The following is an 18,838-nucleotide window of genomic DNA, read 5'->3' as shown; positions in this document are numbered from 1 at the left end:
ATAAAAAGGACTTGAATGAAGCATCATTAGGAGAATGGAATGAAATACCGTCTAATGTAACGTTAAATCTAGTTAATTCCATGAATCGCCGATTACATGCAATGTTAAAGTCTAAAGGACACCCGACACAATATTAAACATTCATTGTCCGAATAATTTAATTAAATTTAATTATATGAAATCGTACGGAGACTTTGTTGAGCAAACATTTTAACGGGAAGTTCGCCAAAAATTGTCGTTTCTTTCGCCGATTTCTCCATTATCGTTGTCAATGGACCGAGAAATATTCCTATTGTTCCATATTTTTCTAATAAAGTGTGTTTCTTGCCTCGAAACCTCCACCTATTCCTATGACAAGCGATTGCACGATAACTTTTTTTGTGCTCCTCTATATTGATAATTGACCAGCAGGAAGGTAAAGAACGCTGCTTCTCTCGACGGAATCATTGAGCTCGCCTGCGGCTCGGCCGCAAACCTTCGCCTTGGGCCTCACCTGATTCTTACTATTCCGGTAATGTAGCACAGTATTACCGCACTCGGTGCCGTAAAATTCGTTTTTGGAGCACCCCACACACGCGAAAACGAATGAAGGCCAGCCGAAGTGGGTCAGGAAAAATTGTACGTCAATCGAAAATGTGTTTTAACGGGGCTCTCCAGGTTTAAAGTGCAGAAGCTTCGGACAGCGCGTTCACCGTTTCGTACGAAGACAGATAGGGAGGTCGAACCGTTCGTGCTGTCATCGAATCGGGCCAATTGGAATGAGACACGCACAATCAAAAGCCTTCTGCAAATCCCAAAAGGATGACATCGAGGTGTCATCGGTGTGTTCAAGTTGGAATGTGGGATTAGTGAAAGTGGGAGAAGGACCGCATAAGGTTTAGTCTGCCTCCGACAATGATCGACGGGGTGGATTGAGAGACCAGCGACGGAATTGGGCGGAATCAGTCCAGATCCAGTTGTCGGACGTCTCGCCGTGTCAGAACTTTTGACTGATACAGGTTCTAGTGATGGACTAAATTAATGTCAATTTTTTACTTTATTTATAAATTATCGTACATTTCTCCGTTATAGCATGCCTTAGTTACGGCATTAATAAAAATGACGATCTGAGTTCGCTGATATATATTTGGCGGGTCGAAGCCTGAGCTGGCAACACTGTAGGCTGAAGACGAAATAGAATGGTATCGGAAAGTAAGTGAATTTAACCAGTGCAGGTAAAGTATATGAGGAATTTTAATTTGAACGCTCACAGATATTGTTTGTGTGTGTGTTTTTTTTTAATTTATTTGTTTTTTGTGTTGGTGCTTTTCGGTCGGATATTTTTTTAAATTTCCATCGCAGCGCGAGCAGCGAAATTGATATAAACTAAACATCGAAGTTGCGATGTCGGCCCGAGTGGACATCCACTTCCTCGTTGGTCTCGGGGTCGTGCTAAACTCTGTGCGATCCTTCTCCTACTAGCACAACCCCTACGTCCCGTCAGGTGAAGTCCGTACGTTTTCCCTTGGCTAAGATCTCGGACAGTCACCCTTGTTAAGGACCCGTGTTATGTTGCGCTGAACCCAGGGAAAAAGAGTAGAAAAATGCATGAGAGATGAATATTTAAAATATGTCAGAGACCTGAAAATTCCTCTCATCAATCGCTGAGGAACAACAATTTTTTTTTTAATAGTTGTTATCCGTGCTTACTGGCCATACATCGGTTTTTATTGAGTGAAATCTAAAGCACAGCGAATATCCAAATTTTGAACTCAATACCTAGAGAACTGAGGAGGCAAATTCTCTCACAAATCTGAAACGCGCACCCTTTACTGCGATAACTAACTTTCCGATGTATAATGCATGGTCAAAGTATGGCGGTTTATTTTCGGGACACCCTGTATATTGATTTTTGGACTGGATATTTCATATCGCCGATTCTACGGAGGTAGCAGGACCCAGAGGGATTTGGTCCTGCGAAAGCCCTTTTTTTTTTTTTAATCAAAGGTACAACCAAAAAGCAAAAGAAGGTATTCAATCCAAAGTAAAAAGTACTTCTCTAAAACATATCATCCGTACATACATACATTTTAGGCTTATTAATTGAATAGAGTGCCTCGCCTATAATTACTAGAATTTGGTCTTTTTATATTGTATAGATTCACGTAAAATTAGAATTAACATAGTATTTTTTTATACCTTATCGAGAACCTACCTGGCATTTCCCTTTCGAAAATGTAAAATCTTTTGGATTTGGGCATCAGAAGTTTGCTAAATCGAAGCACTCTTAGAAGCATTTAAGTAGCAGAATGCAATTATGCGCAAAGGGGGGGGGGGGTAATTGTCAGTGGAACTCTTTTTTTTGGTGAGATTTTTATCGTCCATGAGCGCATACTTTCACAACTTTTCACAATCTGAGGCCCGACACAAACGCGAAGCTCAATAACGATCCTCTCTCTTTCTCTCTCCCCCCCCTTTTGCTCCCGCGCTCGCTAGGTCGCTCGCTCTCTGTGTTTCTGTGCGTCTTTTCGGTCCGAAAAAATACATTAAAATATCAAAAAACAAAATGCCACAACCAAAAGATGTTAAAATCGGTGCGGAGGACACAAGGATTAAAAAAAAAAAAAAATCTAGACCAAACGGTAATGTCGACCTTAATGAAGCTTCCCAATTTTGAATTTCGCCATTTAGATGCGCGTGATATAGAATTTCTGTAATCTATTATTGTTACCTATTCTTAAATCTAATTCATGTATGTACAAGAAATTAATGTATATACCCATTTAATAAAAAGTATTGTTAGAAAGCCAAGTGTTTCGTTATTTCGGCGAAAAATAACGAGTCAGAACTTGCAATGGGTCGAAGCCTACCATCCTCGGATCACATGAATAAACCAAGGGGTATACGATAAAACGGCCTTGACTCTATTTACGACTATTAAATTAAATATACGAAAGGAACCCCCGTGATGTGCATGCAATAATATTCCCACAACTAGAACCAGGAGTCTTTAATATTTCACGCCCGGGAAATTACTTTCGTTAACTGAATACGGTTACGTCAACGTTAACTCACACTAAACGGTACCTAATTTCGAGTATGTTCTCTTGTAGGAAGAGATTATTTCCATGAAATGAGTCGATTCAATTAAGCAGTGATTCCTACCTTAATTTCACTGACGTCCAGATGTGCCACGCAGTCCAGGTTGGACCCCCCAATAATTACCTGAAATGTTAAGTTGAAGTTCAGAGGTGGTTGGTATTTCGAGGCGAATTGTTAGATGGTATTAAAGAACCCTCTTGGTAAGTTTACCCATTTTCGATCATTTGACCCCGAGATTTTTCCCTTCTTCCCATCCACCCCAAAATGATGATAAAAGGTCAAGACCTATTCTAAAACGTTGTGCGTTAAGAGGAAGGAGAGACATACCAAAAAATCATATTTTTGGAAGCGTTTAACCGAACCTGCAAGCTACTGAATAGCCTCTGAAACATTCTTGGAGCCGAAGTTGCTTCCCAAGACGCCCCGTTTGGAACGTCTCATCAATCATCAAAACACTTCCAAAGAGTTAATCGATGTAATAATTACACACATCAATTCTGTTAATTACTTTCCGGGGTTCTTCCTATAGATTGTATTTTATACGAGGGCAATATCTCCAAAGGCATTTCCAGGCGACCTATAACGGATGGCGAGAGATAGGGCCTTTTATCGCCTTTAGAGCTGAGCAAATTTGTAAAAGGGCGCTCCATGTAAACTAATTCACTATTCTAATGCAACTTTAGACCGATGATTGATCATGCTTGTCATAGATGGGATGAAGGTCGATGGGCATAAAATTGGTGCAGCGAAGTGACGCGTTCGAGTTTGATGGGCGCGACTTCAGATCTCGAAGCACACAAGCTCGGTTGTTGGGTAAGGAGCTTGGCGTGCGTTATTGTCACTGCTAGTGCTCATTTTAACTCAATGCAATAAAGTCGTCTAATTGCCTGATTAAACCCTACGAAATAATTAACAAAAAAAAAAAAAGAAAAATGCAACATGTTAGAAATTAAAGGTACGATGGCCCGTATATTCGCCAGATCTATACCCCTTGAATTATTATTTACGAGGATTTTTGATATTTTCATGAAATTTTGCCGAAGTTCCCATAGCTGAGCTCCAGAAATGGACACGAGGTGTAGTCTTAAAGTTAATTAGTAGTAGTCTTAATGTTATTGCAACTCACTCTTGGAGCTCACAAAAAATATACTTACCGGAGGATTCTGTGGGGCAGACAATTGCTTCTTTGCTTTCGGAGGTTCGGAAATTCTTTTAGCATTGGTTCTCATTTGAGACAAATGCCAAGCTATTTGAGCTGCAAATTTTGCATTATTCTTGATCAGGGCTACGTCTGAGAAAAGCATTAAGGAAAGCAGTCTCTTTGACGGTAAACAATATAAATTCTGGCACATTTGCCAAGAGGATAATCTTCATGGGACCGACGGAAACTCTTAACGGATTAACGTCTCCTCGCAAAATTGCCAGCACTTTGATCTAGTAACTCATAGAGCCAATATAGCTCAAAGCTTAAGATACCAGGATATGCACATAGGGCCCTAATGCCACTATATCAACATCCTGGAAGTACCACCTGGAATATAATTTCCATGCAGATCACGAAACTGACCAATGCCCTGGTCATGTTTTCGTCGACCTTATTTAATTTGCATGGACGTTGTCCGCTTGGTAAGATTACCAGAACTTTAATCCGTTGACGAACAACCCGAACAACGGATTAAACAACCTCGGGTCCATGTCTTATTAAAACAATGTAAAATTATTATGACTCGAAGCAAAGCAAACATATTTGGCCCGTCCGCTGTTCGGCGGCGAGTGGGCTGGACATTTGCCAATATTTGTCCCGGAAGTCAATTAACTGATTATGTATCATTAATGGGAAGGGATACAAGAGATTGAAGATATTAAATTGAAACAGTAAATAGAAATCTATTATCTAATTTCTATATGGCCCAGCTGACATGTGTTTAGGCACCAGTCCGCAGAACTGGTTGGGCTTCTTTCGAACGGACGATTTCACACTGTGGGGTTCTAAATGGCCTCCCCTCTTCCATCCGCCCCCCGACCCCTTTGTCAACTTTTTAACTTTTTTTTAAATTCTAAATCACCAATAAATCAGACAAAAATTTGTTTTTTGACTTCGGTTCGTGTTTTTTAATGTTGCTTACGTCACCGGTTGCACAAAATAACCGATTTTTTTTATAATAATTTTTTTTTTTTATGAAACATGGGTCAAGTGACACCGCAAATTAGAGGTCTTCGAACACACGCCCTATTTAACCGACTTTGTACTGCATTTTTTTACCAAACTTGTATGCGTACCTCCGATTTTTAACAATCGGCCATTTTGCGCTATTTACGTAAGCAATATTAAAAAAAATAATAAACATCCGAAGATTTTTTTTTGTCCCATTTGGGGCTGCTTTAGAATTTTTTAATAATAATAATAATTTGTCGAAAATTTTTGGGGTAATTTAGATCCACGCGGCACAGTTCTTTGCCGCCGGCCCTATTCGCCACCGTTGAACGAACGCAACAAGGGACGAAATCTCCACCCTCAAAGGATACTAGTTTCCAAAGAATTTCCAGACGTCATCTCCGCGATTTGGGACAATAGAAAGGGAGTAATCATTTTACCCCTTATAGCTGCCGTATCGGCTTTCGCTAATGCCTCCTCTATTAATTTGTCTATTGATTCAGGATTAAGGGCGAATGGTTCCGGTACGGGCACCGCAAAAAGCAATCCTAGAAGCGTTAAATAACAATGGAGAACAAATTCTCTTTAATGGGGGTGTCGCTAAGATAAATTTGCACCAACCGCGTACGAAATTAAAAGATTAATTATTACCTGATTCTAAACCCATTCCTATGTGAGCCTGGATCGACCTGGCAGCATCCAAGGTAGTGGGGACGTTGTAGGGTGAATCGCAACCACTAGATTCGCAGTAAAAGGCTGGAAATTTTGCATTCGGGCCAATGGTACACACATGCACTCCCTGAGTTTCCTAAAATAACATTTTCCTCGTAAATTTGCCGTGTACCCCCTTGATATTTCGAAGACTTATTTGAAATAGGACAACGCAGCGCGATTAATGCCAAATGTCTCTTTTGCTAGAATAGAGCTTGCGTTTATAATTCCAAAGAGGATCGTTTAATTATGCAGCCTAGACCTAAGGGAAATTTAACACATGCTGGTATCTCTAAATAAACCTGGAAAGCGTTCAGGACTGAATAATTGGATTATAAGACCGGAAGGTATTTTGGGACAGCTGTGTGTCTACATAATTTCTCGATGATTAGGTTTGCGACGCCTTCAAAATTGGTTTAAGTGCACTAACTAAAAGGGATTTTCATTAAGGAACGGATTATATTCTCTTGAGGATTGGGAGCGACATGGGAGTTAAGAACAGGAAAATTGTATCTACGCTGTAATGCGAAACTAGCCGGAAAGATGCTACTTTTTCTATTAAATACGAAGTTATTTATTTTGGATTTGACATCTTCTTGGCCAGTCCGCTTTCCAAACCTGACCCCATTAGATTTTTGACGTATTCCACCGATTCGTATGAAATATTTATTTTTTTATTATTATATCTATACAAACATTGGGGAAGCAAATATTCAAACTCACAAGGTACTCCAGAGTTTTGGGAATATCCAGGATGGACTTAACCCCACTCGAAACTACTGCGATCCTGGATCTGCCGAGTTCCGTGAGGTCAGCTGAGACATCAAAGCTCTCATTGGCTCCCCTGTGGACACCACCAATACCTTTAACAAATAATTTAATCAAACAAAATACCAAAAGGCGGAAAACTCAAATTTTCTTTTTTGCAGAAAAATTGAAGGGGAGTGAGGATGTTCACTTAAGAATCTATTAGGTAGAGCCGCTTTAACATGACACACATGGCCTCGATGAGAGGACTCGACCTACCTCCAGTCGCAAAGACATCAATCCCAACCTTTTTACAAACGGCAATGGTACCGGCGACGGTGGTACCGCCGTTCAGATTTTTGCTCAGCACGTGAGCAAAATCTCGCAGCGAAGTTTTTACAGGTTTGCTCTTGTCAGTGTCTCCAAGAAACTCAAGATCACCTCTAGAGAGTCCAACTTTAACTGATCCGTTGATAATGGCAATTGTTGCGGGAATTGCTCCCTAAAATTTAGAAAATTTGATTGGCATTGCCCTTTCCCTAACAACTATTATTTTTTCTTTGCCCATGTATACAGGTTGTCCCGGATTTTACGTGACAGGAATTACCTCCCTACAAATAGAAGACCGGTCTTCACTCAAGAGTTACAAGATGAAAGCATAAGTTTGCGCTGAATATCATCTTAATCATACGGGGTGGCTCAAAAATATGCTACACGATTCAACTTTTTTTGTTTTAAATGAAACCCCCATTCTTCTTCCGTTGCTTTCTTTAATTTTGGCCTTGGCAGCCACTCGAAGCACTGTAACATGCGAAATATCATCGAAATCCGAAAGAATGACTGAATTTAATTATATGAAAACTCAAGATTGCGCCCCCTAAGGTAAAACAAAAATGCGTGCGATTTTAAAGACACCGACGGAGCAGCTTCAGAAAAAAGTCTTTCTGGGTCAAAGGTGTCCACAATCAATACAGGGATCATATCAATCCGCGAAACTGAAAAACGGAACATCGAAAATTTCGAATTTTTTTCGAAACATGTCAAGAGAGGAGAGGGGGGCACCGACTTTTTGCCATTGAGCTTCGAAGTTTTTGTATTTAGGACCGACTCAAAATTCTTGATAATCTCTTGAGGAAGTTCCTCTCGTTGCTCCCTCATTGAAATTTTTAAATTCTTCGACTCATTCGTTTACTCGATCTATGTATGTTGACATTTCATTCAGTCTCAGAACGCGACTAAAATTTTGGTATTTTTGAAATACCTGAAGGACCAAAAGTAAATGGTTTCATGGATTTTTTTTTGCATAGTTGACCCTTTGTCCCTTGAATTCTCTAGAATTCGCAGTTTTTCTCCCATGTCACTAAATCTGGAAACGTTGTATGTTTGTACCAATATCCCTTCGTAAATTATTCAATTGAGTGTTAACGTGATGACAAACGACTTATCCGTAATGCGGACGGTACTAATAATCGGGATAATCGGGATTTTTCTTATTTGAAACAATTGTGAGATGCGCCATTAGTGTAACCATGTCTTAACGAGTGAAAATGGGTGTCACGAAGGACTTTTCTCTCCTTTCGTGGTTAAAGTAGACGTTGTGGAATCCAACCTATTGGTGCGGGGGTGGCTTCGTCTCTCAAAGCTAAATATGTTCTATTTAGCTTTCACCGGTGCGCTCTTACGTTAAACAGCCCTTTTAAGTCCCCGTTTAACATGAGGAAATTGCGATAGGATGTAACGGCTAGGGTTTTGCAAAGAGGGGAACTATTCTGAGTGAACAGAGACGCCGTTGGATGGTCCACGCACGGGATGGGGCCATAGAAGTAAAAGATTGTGGTAAGTTGGATTTATGGTTTAGATTAAAAGTTCTAATTGTGGCTTTTTGTTGTTTGCGGGTAAGATTTCGCGCGTCAAACACCAGGATATATGTAATTAGAAATCTTAATTAATGAATGATGAATTAATTAATGAAAATCGAAATGAATGATCAATTTAGGCTTTTTTGGAGAGTTCTGAGAGACAGCTTTGAGCTTAGCTGAAGAATGATATCGCAACTCTAGCAGTTTCGATTTTTGTTTCCATTGTTCTGACTTACTTTTGTCATAGCTATTGTTGACATATATTAGTCAATCCTCGGAGCTGTTAAGTTTTTAAGAGACCGAGGCAATACGTTAAGAATGTTAGTGGTTTGATCTTGTCCTTCTCATTTGTCTTAATTGCAATAAATGTGCGAGTATGAATAAATCAAGTAAGACCAGTACGACGAGTATGGAGAAAACAATTTTATGTCTTGCGTTGTATATTGATATTGTTGATGCCTATCGATTTTTTAAAAATTAAATATGGTATTTGGTGCCTGCTTCTAAGGTAACTTGAACAGTTTTCTTTACAGTACCGTGCAGCCTGAAAATTTTCCATTATTTCAGTTCACCAAAATGTACAGAAAATGTTTTCTGCGCATGTTGTATATTGTTCATTCAATGTTATTCGATTTTTCTTGGTGAACTGTTATTTTCTCTTAACAATATATCGTGTATCTGTAACCAGAATGTGATGCACATAAAATCTGATACACCCTGTAGGACTAATTTCCTTTGTTTAAATCGAAACACAGAGGCATATTGAGGTATGGCACTTACTTGGGCCCGTACCGTATCCTCCACTTCCAAAGCACATTCTATGTTTCTCGGATATGGCATTCCGTGGGTAATAATAGTGGATTCTAAAGCCAAAACAGGCTTAAGTTCAATTAAAGCAGTCCCTATCTCTTCAGTAATTTTCAATTTACTATTGTCAAATGAATACAATCGTGCATTTGGAATTTTTGCTAGGAATTTAATTATCCCGATAGAATTCAAACACCGAACCATAGCCATTTTGAAGTTTTATTTACCGAAAACCGAAAACGATTTAATCTCATATCCCGTCACGGACCGAACTAAACTAAAATGAAAATGTGATACAGCCTTTATTCAATCATTATCCATTCTAGTTTGATTATAAATAAACAATTATAAGTTGAAGAACTGCTTATCAGTTTAACAGTCGCAGTATTTTGATTTCGAAGCAAACTTGCGTCTATTAGATTCGAGATAAAGAAATATGGTGCCAGCCAAAAATGTCGATTCACCAAAATGTGCAGAATGGATACATTTTAAAAAATCTATTACACGATAATGAGATATATAGACGTGCGATTTTTATTTTGATATGAGGTAAAGCAAAGATAAACCCCGTAAAAGTGATAAAAAAATAACTACATATTATAAAGATTTTAACATCCCAAATTACAAACGGCACCATTGCTAATTAAACCATATGTTTCGTAGCTATGAAAGCTGTTGCTGTGTAAACAATAGACGTTAAGCTATATATTTTGTAGCTATTGCGGCTATTGCTGTCTAAACAATAGACATTAAGGTATATGCTTTGCAATTTTCTAGGTCATGGGTCCATCCCAGTTAGACGCAGTATTCTTATTGACTAAGAGGACCCACAAGAATGGTTAAAACAGTTTAGTGTCAGTGTCAAGCAATTGAAAGCACCTAATCCATGCAAAACAGAGGTTATGTGTTATGTTGATTTTTATGCTACATGAAAATATTCCAAATTAATTAAAATTTTCCTTGATTCAAATGTGTTTGGATAATCTGTATTAGCAGAAATTTATAATTATCAATCGTTTAATTTTATCTTCAGACTAAATTTGAGGTGTGTCATCGGTGTTTGTTAGAGCCCCACTTAAAGCATCAAAATGTCAAAGAAGGCTCAAAAGCCAAAAGTATACGAAAAGGTACATAATAGTAAGATTATCTAGCTTTGTATTATTAATCCACAGCTGTAACCGTAACTATTGTCTAGAACGATACTTTCAAAGAAATTATGTTTATGAAAGCTTTATGGTCATGAATTAGTGATACAAAGTTAGAAAATCCTGGCCTATAGCCCTTTGTCAACGTTCTTGTCGTGGACCCAACTACTGACGCTCCGGTATCATTGCCATGAGCATTATTTGTATAGAAATGGGCCATCAAAGGAATGATAATCCCCTTTTTTTAATCTAACAAGAACAGATCAACAATAAATATAAAAAATAACTTATTTTAAATTTATGTTTTAGTTGAATTTAATGGAACTCTACAAATCTACGACTGAGTCAGGGGAGCAAAATCACCTAGACTGTAATGTCATAGAAATTTTCGATCCCGAAACTCAAACACTTATAAAAAGCAGCCCTGAGGAATTAAAAAAAAGCTTTTACGAAGCTAAGGATAAATCTTCAATAAATGTTGTTTATAAGGTCATCTATCCTGATGACCTTAATTTAAAGGTGACTGATTCTATCAATGAAAAACACATATGTAAATATGCGTCTTTCATTTATAAATTCCTGTCTTTAATGTGATGTTTTGGTAAGAGAGTGCAGTCATGTTACTTCGACCATATGTAAAGTGAAATTTTTGCATATCTCTTAGACTTAAATCAAATCAACGTGAAATAAAGTATTACATTCTGCACTTGTTAAGTACTAGCTATATAAGTAATCAGTTAGGAAATACATGTTTATGTAAAGAATCTGAGGGATGAGAAAAGTGAGGCTTCTTAATTATTTACATAAAACAGTATTAATTAACTGATTACATTGATAGATGATACACTACAATATACCATATATCCAACATGAAAACTAACCATGAAGTATTGTTATTAGCATCCGCCTTCACAAAAATCAAAAAAACCTCTCGGAAGGCCTAAAAAACTTAAAACTTATGAGCCAGTACTTAGTGAGTCATCAGTACAGTCAGACAAGGGGAAAGTGAAGGTCGTCTCTAAAACAAGATCAGGAAGAGAGGTGAAAGTTCCAAAATATATCCAGGATGTAAGTGAAATCCAATGGAAAAAAATTCGTGGTTAAGAATGTAATTTGAAATATGTGACATTTTTCGCAAAAAATTTCCAGGCGAAACTTTCTTGACCGCCAATTATATAAAATTTTATTGCGATTTTATTACTCGAATACCACTTTTGTTTTAATTTACAGGAATTTAAGATTGTCATTGAAGACAGGCCTCCCTCCAGCTTAAACGACTACGATAGTAAGCCTGAGTCAAACACAGACAAATCACATCACTATAGAGATCCTGTAATCCGCAATATGAAACCAGAAGAGCAACCTGATTTTCTGCAAAAGAAACGTCGAATAGCTGCCCAATACCGATGCCCCAAATGCAAGAAAGCCTATTTAGGGCGTAACAAAATGTTGGAACACCTAAGGAAAAATCCATCCCATGGGCCTATTGATCAAAACAAAGAAAATCATTTCGAAGTCTGGAACCACTTAGTATCGATCACCCAGAAATGCGCTTTATCCGAAAGGGGTGCCAAATTTTGTCAAGAGCTTTCCAATCTTTTACATAATTTGTTGCTATTAACCAACGCTCTCTTTAAGAAGCTCGGAAGCGCAGTTAACGAGGTTGATGTGGACAAAGTCCTTGGGAACGCCATTGGATTAAATCCTGGAACTTATTACTTTGATGACACGAATTTGTATAAAGATGTCTCATTATTGAAGCTGATGGGCAATACTGACTTTGTAAATTCCATAAAGTCTACTATGAAGGATATATCCTCCAGGTCTGGGAGCAATTGCAACTGCGCCAAACTTAATTTAATCGATGAATTAGTTTTAAATTCTATGTTAATATCCTCAGAAGCTAACAATGCAATTGCTAAGAAAATTGATGATATTAGGATAGAGCAAAGCAGACAGGACGATGGTAACACCAAAAGAGATTGCGCGACTTCCCAACACTTCACTGGAGAAGAGTTTCTTGTGTCCAGTACCGAGACTTTGTCTGGTTATGATTGCGATATGACATCCGCAATAGATGATCAGCCTCAATTCGAACATGCTTTGAACCACAAAAAGAATAATTCTCAGCCTCAGCCTTTAGAATACAAATCGGATGTCGACATGAAGAGGGCCTACTTCTCAAGTGACATCGCCGAAACTTTTTCCATTGCTTACCAGTCGAATAATTCGTCGGAAGATCACGACAAATCAAAGGAGAAAGCTTCGAAAATAAAAATTCACGCCAATATAATGTTGTGTCCTCCAAAGCCTAAGTACCTTCAGTCGAACATTAAACCGTTCGTAGAAGACACGGGCAGTGGCCAGGAAAGTAAAGGCGAACAAGTTAATCCTGATTTGCTGATTGAAAATTCAGTTTTATCCCCAATTGGTAATTTACGGCATTCAGTGGATGAACTTATGCTACCAGTACCAGTAACATCGGGGCCTACGAGTATTTTGGAAACTTCAAGTAGTTCAGATGAGGTGATGAACGTGGATCACTTTGTGAACGAGCGATTTCGCAGAATTACCGAATCAGACTTGGAGGGACACAGTAATAATTCGTTGAATCTCGACTTGCCCGTATTAGATTTGTTTCAATTTCATACCACGTAGTGAATTGTGTTGGAATCTATTGTTTTACAGGTTATTGTTGAAGAGTGTATTAGTAATTGAGAAATATGATTGAAACAGAAATATCTCAACAGTTTTTTTATTTTAATCAAATTTGTCTTTCAAACAGAAAAGTGCGTTTGAATACCGATTGCCCCTACAACCACAAGACCTTCGTGACAAGAAAAACCAACAAGTAAGAAGTGCGTTTCTTAACACAGATTTCGTGGCTCCATCAGATAGTATTGTATGCATGCGACGGGAGTCAGGTACCACATTTGACCTCCAAACATCAAGGTTTTAGTCAAAATTAACCAATATCGACATATTCGCATTTCTTTTAAGAACCCGTCAGACATATCGTTTTCTTATACCAAGACCGACCGCTGAAAATCACAACCACTGCGAATATTTAAACATTAGTAATCACTAATTTTGTCTTAAACTTGGCCTCTTCACTACTTGGAAGTAGGACGTAGGGTCTCTCAGTAGAGACAGATGACGACACCAATAGGACCATCTGCTTGGACTGCGACATCTGTGGTGAAAAGCACGTTTTTTTTTGCTTGGTTTGTTTAAGTGCTACAATTGACCCCCAAAAACTAAAACTGCAGTTGGCAGTACAGGAATTGACACGTTCAGTCACTGGCAGAATAGACTATTACCTTACTTAGCCTAATCTGCGTTCAAGCTTATAAGTGGTAAGTGGGTTTGCAGGAAAAAGGTAAGTGCAAACATGTTTGAACAGTATCTATCTGCGTGTAATGCATAATTTAAATAATTGATATGGGAATTCATTCAAGTTATTCTGGAAAATAAATTTGGGAGAAATATATAGCATAAAATTGAGAGAAGTCCGATGAATGTGATTATATTTAAGAGAATTGCGGTTTTCAGAGCCATTATAGTGGAATCTGATTAGGTGTTCAGGTAACTACAATTAAAATTTTTTGTTTGATTCAAAGCTACTAAGTATCATTATCAACATTTTCTGCGCTTAACAATGTAGTGATACGTGGGATCGTTATTTTGTTTAAATTAATAAAAATGTATTTATCGAAAAATATGAAAATTGTAGTAATCTGCAATCTCTCCGCGCAGTTAATATCAGATATGAATATTACCTTATTAACAGGATGATTAAAAAAATTACTGCAAAATATCAGGAGATGTGGTCTTGGATTTCCTAAGACAGGAAGCGCTCGTAAATAACTGTTCTTTACTGCATCTTTAAGGAGATATAGGGTGTTAAATTTTACTATTACAAAGGCACTGGCTTTGTTCATAATAAAAATATATGAATGATTATCTAATCAATTTGATAAATAAATGCGATCTTCCCTAGAAATGTTGCTTTTTCAGGCGCCCATAAAAAAATTTATTTCCGAAAATGAAACACAGAATGTCACGTGATTTTCGTTTATTAGTGCAATATCTAAAGTGCGCATGCGCGTGTAATTGTTATATCAACTATATATTCCGTTTTATTTATATGAATCATCCTGTCGTAACCAGGAAGAAGAAGAAGACTTTTAGGTTAACTGCGGCTTTATCAAGACTTCAGTTAATTTTAAATTTAATTTTTATTTTTAATATTAGGTCCATAAAATTTCGTAATAAGCTAGTTCCTCTTAGGGCTTTTTTTGAATAGTTTTTGCTTATTTTTAAGTATATTTATTATCAAATATAAAGCATTTAATACAATTATGGCGAAATTTAGGCAAGTTTCTCATGTAATTTTTGATATGGATGGTGTAATTTTAGGTAAGTTACCTCTAGAAGTGTTCCCACTCACATAAGTCAAGTAGGTACTATTGAGCATATCCTTTTGCTTACTTTTTTATGGCCAAAATATCGAAAAGCACGATAAATAGCGGGATAATTGCAAATATAATGAAACAAAATGTAAACTCCAAAATAATTAGCTTTAAGAAACTTTTTTACATAACGTTGTTATGCAGCCAATACCATCCATGTGGAAGTCAAAGAGCTGTTCCAAACAAAAGTGAGGGCTGTCCCAACAGCCCTATTTATTTAGAATTCAATGACGAACTTCCCTTATTTGGTTCCAGTGCATATGAAATCTCTCATGGAACTCTTGTCTCTAATAGATCAAAGCTATGATAATTTTACCAAGAGGATAACTTGGATCTTGTGATCAGAATTGCTTAGATCAAAACCTAGTTTTTCATGTGAACATAGCTCCATTCTTACTCATTTCTAAGTTATTGGATGAAAGCCTTTAAAAAGAATTATTATTTTATTTGTAACTTGATATTATGCACTGTAAGACATGTAGCATTATCAAACTTGTTTCACAATAAAACTGTTTGAGAAGATAACAAAACATACATGTTACTACACCTATGTATTTAGAAAACAACAAGGATATAAGAGTGTAAAAAATGACTTATAGACACAGAACCTCTGTACACTAAAGCAGTGCAGAATATCATAAGCAAATACAACAAAACCTTAACCTGGGAAGTTAAGGCAGAAATGATGGGTCTCCATCGAGTTGAAGCTTCTAAGTACATTGTGGACAAACTTGAGCTACCAATGACATGGGAAGAATATGACATTGGAGTTCATAAAGAATACCAAGTGGTTTTGGCAAATCCAAACGTGTTCCCTGGTGAGTAATTTCGGCTCTATTTTTAGATACTGAGGGAGCATATAAGAGAGCTATTGCCACAATCGCCAGGCGTTTCGGGAAAAACTACACAAATAATATAGTTGCTAAAGTAACTGGCACTGTTGAACGCGAATCTGCACGTATCGCAGTAACTGAAATGAATATTCCCATGCCGGTAGAAGAATTTCGGAAAGAGTTTCGCAGTCTTTCACACAGTTTCTTTGCTAAACATGGCGTTCCACTTATGCCAGGTATTTCACTGCTTTGCGAACTAGTTTTTTTATCCAATATATATATACATTCATCCACCAAATTGTTCAGAAATAACTCTCCGGTGTGGAGTTCACTGATGTATTAACCTTCATCAAATTGTCCAGAAATAATTTTAATATTCGCATGAACAATCTTATAGCCGAAATGATTGAAATTATCATAACTTTCTCGTTCATTTAATATATAATTTAATAAAATGCGTGGGATTATATTAGCAGATCTTTAGGAACGCAAAGATTAGTCCGTCACCTTTCCAAACACAACATTCCTATCTCAGTGGCGACATCATCTTCCTTGGAGAGTTTTGAACTCAAGTCTGCTCAACACAAGGACTTGTTTAAGCTATTTGATCATATAGTATGTGGAAGTACCGACCCAGATGTGAAGCAAGGCAAGCCTGCGCCCGACATATTTCTCGTCTCTGCAGCTAGGTGAGACACAACCAAAGATCTGAGAAGGAAAATTTGATGTGAATAGAACACCTCTGTTTTTGCCCAGATTTCCGACCAAACCTAATCCAGAAAAATGTCTAGTATTTGAAGACTCTCCAAATGGAGTTCAAGCAGCAATCAGCGCTGGCATGCAAGTGATCATGATACCGGATGAAAACATTCCAACGGAACTTCGGAAGGGAGCATCATTTGTTGTATCGTCTGTGGATGAAACGCCTTTAGAAAAGTTCGGCCTTCCTCCTTTAAAATAATGAAAGTAGCTGGCTGTTAACGTAACAAAAAAAAAATAGAATCAGTGGGAAAAAAAAGTAGGAAGTTCTTGTAATTTAATGGTGGAAATATATTTTCCATTTTTATGGTTTTTTTTTCCAGAAGAACAGCAGAGTAACAGTAGATCGATTCACGTAACCTGTGACCCGTGTAGGTCTTGATTATTTGGTTAAGAAGATGTCTATATTTCGTTTAAAATTTAAATATAAATATATAAATTTAAATTATAGTAAATTTTATATCCGTCTGAATCTTAAAAGTGTAAAACACGAAATGTCAATCTTGATGACGTTGACATTGACAGTTGGAGGTTATGATTATTATGAAAAGTTGCAAAACACTAATAATCTGGAATTTTCCTAAATAAACTGAATAAATTCATATAATTTATCAAGAAGAATGTCGGCGATAAAATTTTCCGGAGCATTAAAAGAGCTGAGAATCCACTTGTGCCAAACTAGTCCCACAAGCAAAGGAGTGCGGTAAGTTAAAGCCAAAAAGATTCTCGTATTTGGCAAATAGTTACATAATTACATTCTTCATATGCTGGTAATAAGTACTTTCTGCATGTATTTTCTTTACGTTTTAGAGAATTCATTGAAAAATACTATGTTGACCTTAAATCGAGCAATCCCAAATTTCCAATTTTAATTAGGGAATGCTCAGGAATTGAACCGAAATTATGGGCTCGATTTGGTAAGATATTTGCTGGGATTTGTTATGGAATAAAAGGAGGCATGCCTTTTATTACAACTATAAGTTGAACAATTCTATAATTCAATCGAAGTATCTTGCATACCCAAGTTATTGGGTTTCTCTGTTTTGTGCTTAAATTTTTATGAAAAGTAATAGCCATGTACAGTCATGCCAAGCATATTGTGCGACAATAAATCATTCCCATGTGTTCTAGACTATCACTGAACAGTGCCTATTGCTGGTAATGTGATGGTATCTATTTAACGCAGCAGCATTGTGATTTTTTCAACACAATCGTTTGTAGAAAATTGGTCAAACACAGACAGATTCTGACTTTAGTGTAAAGCAGAGAAATCTAGCCCACATGTGGAACTTCTTGTAAGGGACTGCAGTGCCTTCATGTGAGCACAGACATATCTTTTTTATTTTGAATAATTTAAAATTGCTAAATTTTAAACTAATTAAGTTCACAAGAATTTATTATATCTGCGATTTTGTGGATATTTCAGAGCAAGGCAAAGAAAAGGCAGTTTCCCTAAAAGATTTATCTTCCTCAGATGTACTGTCCAAAATCAAGACAGTATCAAATTAAATAAATTGAAGACGTGTGTCATATGTAATTTAGTGGTAGTGCTTTAAATATCTAAATAAAAATTGTAAAAATTGAAGTTGAATATTAATGGTATCACTCTAGTGCAGCCTTAATTACAAGAGTAATTAAATAAATCCCCATAAAAATATCCATTAAAAAATGAACATGTAATTATTAAATTGCAAAAATAAAACGGATGTGAGCGCATTTGAACAGCGAATCCACAACGTCCAATGCAATTAAGCTGTCGTTTAATCCATCAAGCCGTAGCAATTCTACGAAAAGCCCCAAACGTATCTGATATGTACGTTGTGTAAAAAAATTGTGTGATGATAAAGCAAACCACGTTAAAAATGCAAATTAATTGACCTAAACACGGTTAGGGTCAATTCCATCATCGGAAATTTGAATGAAACAACACATAGCAAACACTTCACATTATTCCTGGAATCCCGGAGATTTGCTATTCATATCGGATAATTATCTTCCATTATATTCTGATTTCACATTTAGATTTCTTTTTCATTTAGTTCTTTATTTTTTTTATATTTATAAAGCCTCCTTTTTGGAAATGATTAACTGCAACAAAGTGGCGGCAGCGTAAAATACCGATCTAGGCAACCTCAAATACACGTGATACAATAGGTTGCGTCATTATGTTGTTGACCCTACCGACCATTTTCTCCAAATGGCAACACCATTTTTAATTACGCAGGTGAATTGAAAAGTTCTTTAACAACATTTCAATTTTATTAAGATG

General features: G+C 37.0%; 4 protein-coding genes across 6 annotated transcripts in view; 3 read left to right on the top strand and 1 right to left on the bottom strand.

Annotated features, from left to right (window-relative positions):
* The window catches only part of LOC136350905 (uncharacterized), a 105,691-nt gene extending 96,034 nt beyond the window's left edge, over positions 1–9,657 (bottom strand). The window contains exons 1-7 of the mRNA XM_066303070.1: positions 9,334–9,657; positions 6,974–7,196; positions 6,671–6,810; positions 5,888–6,044; positions 5,608–5,784; positions 4,236–4,372; positions 3,145–3,204 (exon numbers count right to left, since the gene is read on the bottom strand). Coding sequence (XP_066159167.1) covers positions 3,145–3,204; positions 4,236–4,372; positions 5,608–5,784; positions 5,888–6,044; positions 6,671–6,810; positions 6,974–7,196; positions 9,334–9,570 — 1,131 coding nt within the window. The 5' untranslated portion in view covers positions 9,571–9,657. The remainder of the gene's footprint in view (positions 1–3,144; positions 3,205–4,235; positions 4,373–5,607; positions 5,785–5,887; positions 6,045–6,670; positions 6,811–6,973; positions 7,197–9,333) is intronic.
* A 589-nt stretch (positions 9,658–10,246) lies between these two features.
* LOC136350907 (uncharacterized) lies at positions 10,247–13,252 on the top strand. The gene is made up of 4 exons (XM_066303072.1): positions 10,247–10,487; positions 10,815–11,024; positions 11,406–11,573; positions 11,736–13,252. The coding sequence occupies exons 1-4, from the start codon at positions 10,449–10,451 to the stop codon at positions 13,161–13,163; spliced, it is 1,845 nt and encodes a 614-aa protein (XP_066159169.1). The 5' UTR covers positions 10,247–10,448; the 3' UTR covers positions 13,164–13,252.
* A 1,407-nt stretch (positions 13,253–14,659) lies between these two features.
* LOC136350928 (probable pseudouridine-5'-phosphatase) lies at positions 14,660–17,014 on the top strand. Of its 3 annotated transcripts, XM_066303112.1 has the most exons (5): positions 14,660–14,924; positions 15,577–15,799; positions 15,865–16,046; positions 16,295–16,499; positions 16,567–17,014. In XM_066303112.1, exons 1-5 carry the CDS (start codon positions 14,867–14,869, stop codon positions 16,769–16,771), a joined length of 873 nt encoding a protein of 290 aa, XP_066159209.1. In that variant the 5' UTR covers positions 14,660–14,866; the 3' UTR covers positions 16,772–17,014. The 3 variants fall into 3 exon arrangements, with proteins under 3 accessions (XP_066159209.1, XP_066159207.1, XP_066159208.1); XM_066303110.1 differs by lacking the exon at positions 15,577–15,799 and having other exon boundaries at positions 14,664–14,924; positions 15,822–16,046; XM_066303111.1 differs by lacking the exon at positions 15,865–16,046 and having other exon boundaries at positions 14,664–14,924; positions 15,577–15,795.
* A 62-nt stretch (positions 17,015–17,076) lies between these two features.
* On the top strand, positions 17,077–18,154 carry ND-B8 (NADH dehydrogenase (ubiquinone) B8 subunit). Its single transcript, XM_066303123.1, has 3 exons — positions 17,077–17,272; positions 17,380–17,486; positions 17,996–18,154. Exons 1-3 carry the CDS (start codon positions 17,190–17,192, stop codon positions 18,076–18,078), a joined length of 273 nt encoding a protein of 90 aa, XP_066159220.1. The 5' UTR covers positions 17,077–17,189; the 3' UTR covers positions 18,079–18,154.
* The last annotated feature ends 684 nt before the right edge of the window (positions 18,155–18,838 follow it).

The sequence above is a fragment of the Euwallacea fornicatus genome, chromosome 4 (assembly GCF_040115645.1).
Source record: "Euwallacea fornicatus isolate EFF26 chromosome 4, ASM4011564v1, whole genome shotgun sequence".
In the NCBI taxonomy this organism is placed as follows: Eukaryota; Metazoa; Arthropoda; class Insecta; order Coleoptera; family Curculionidae; genus Euwallacea; species Euwallacea fornicatus.
Note: the sequence above shows the minus strand (reverse complement) of the source record. Positions and strands in the feature narration are given on the sequence as shown.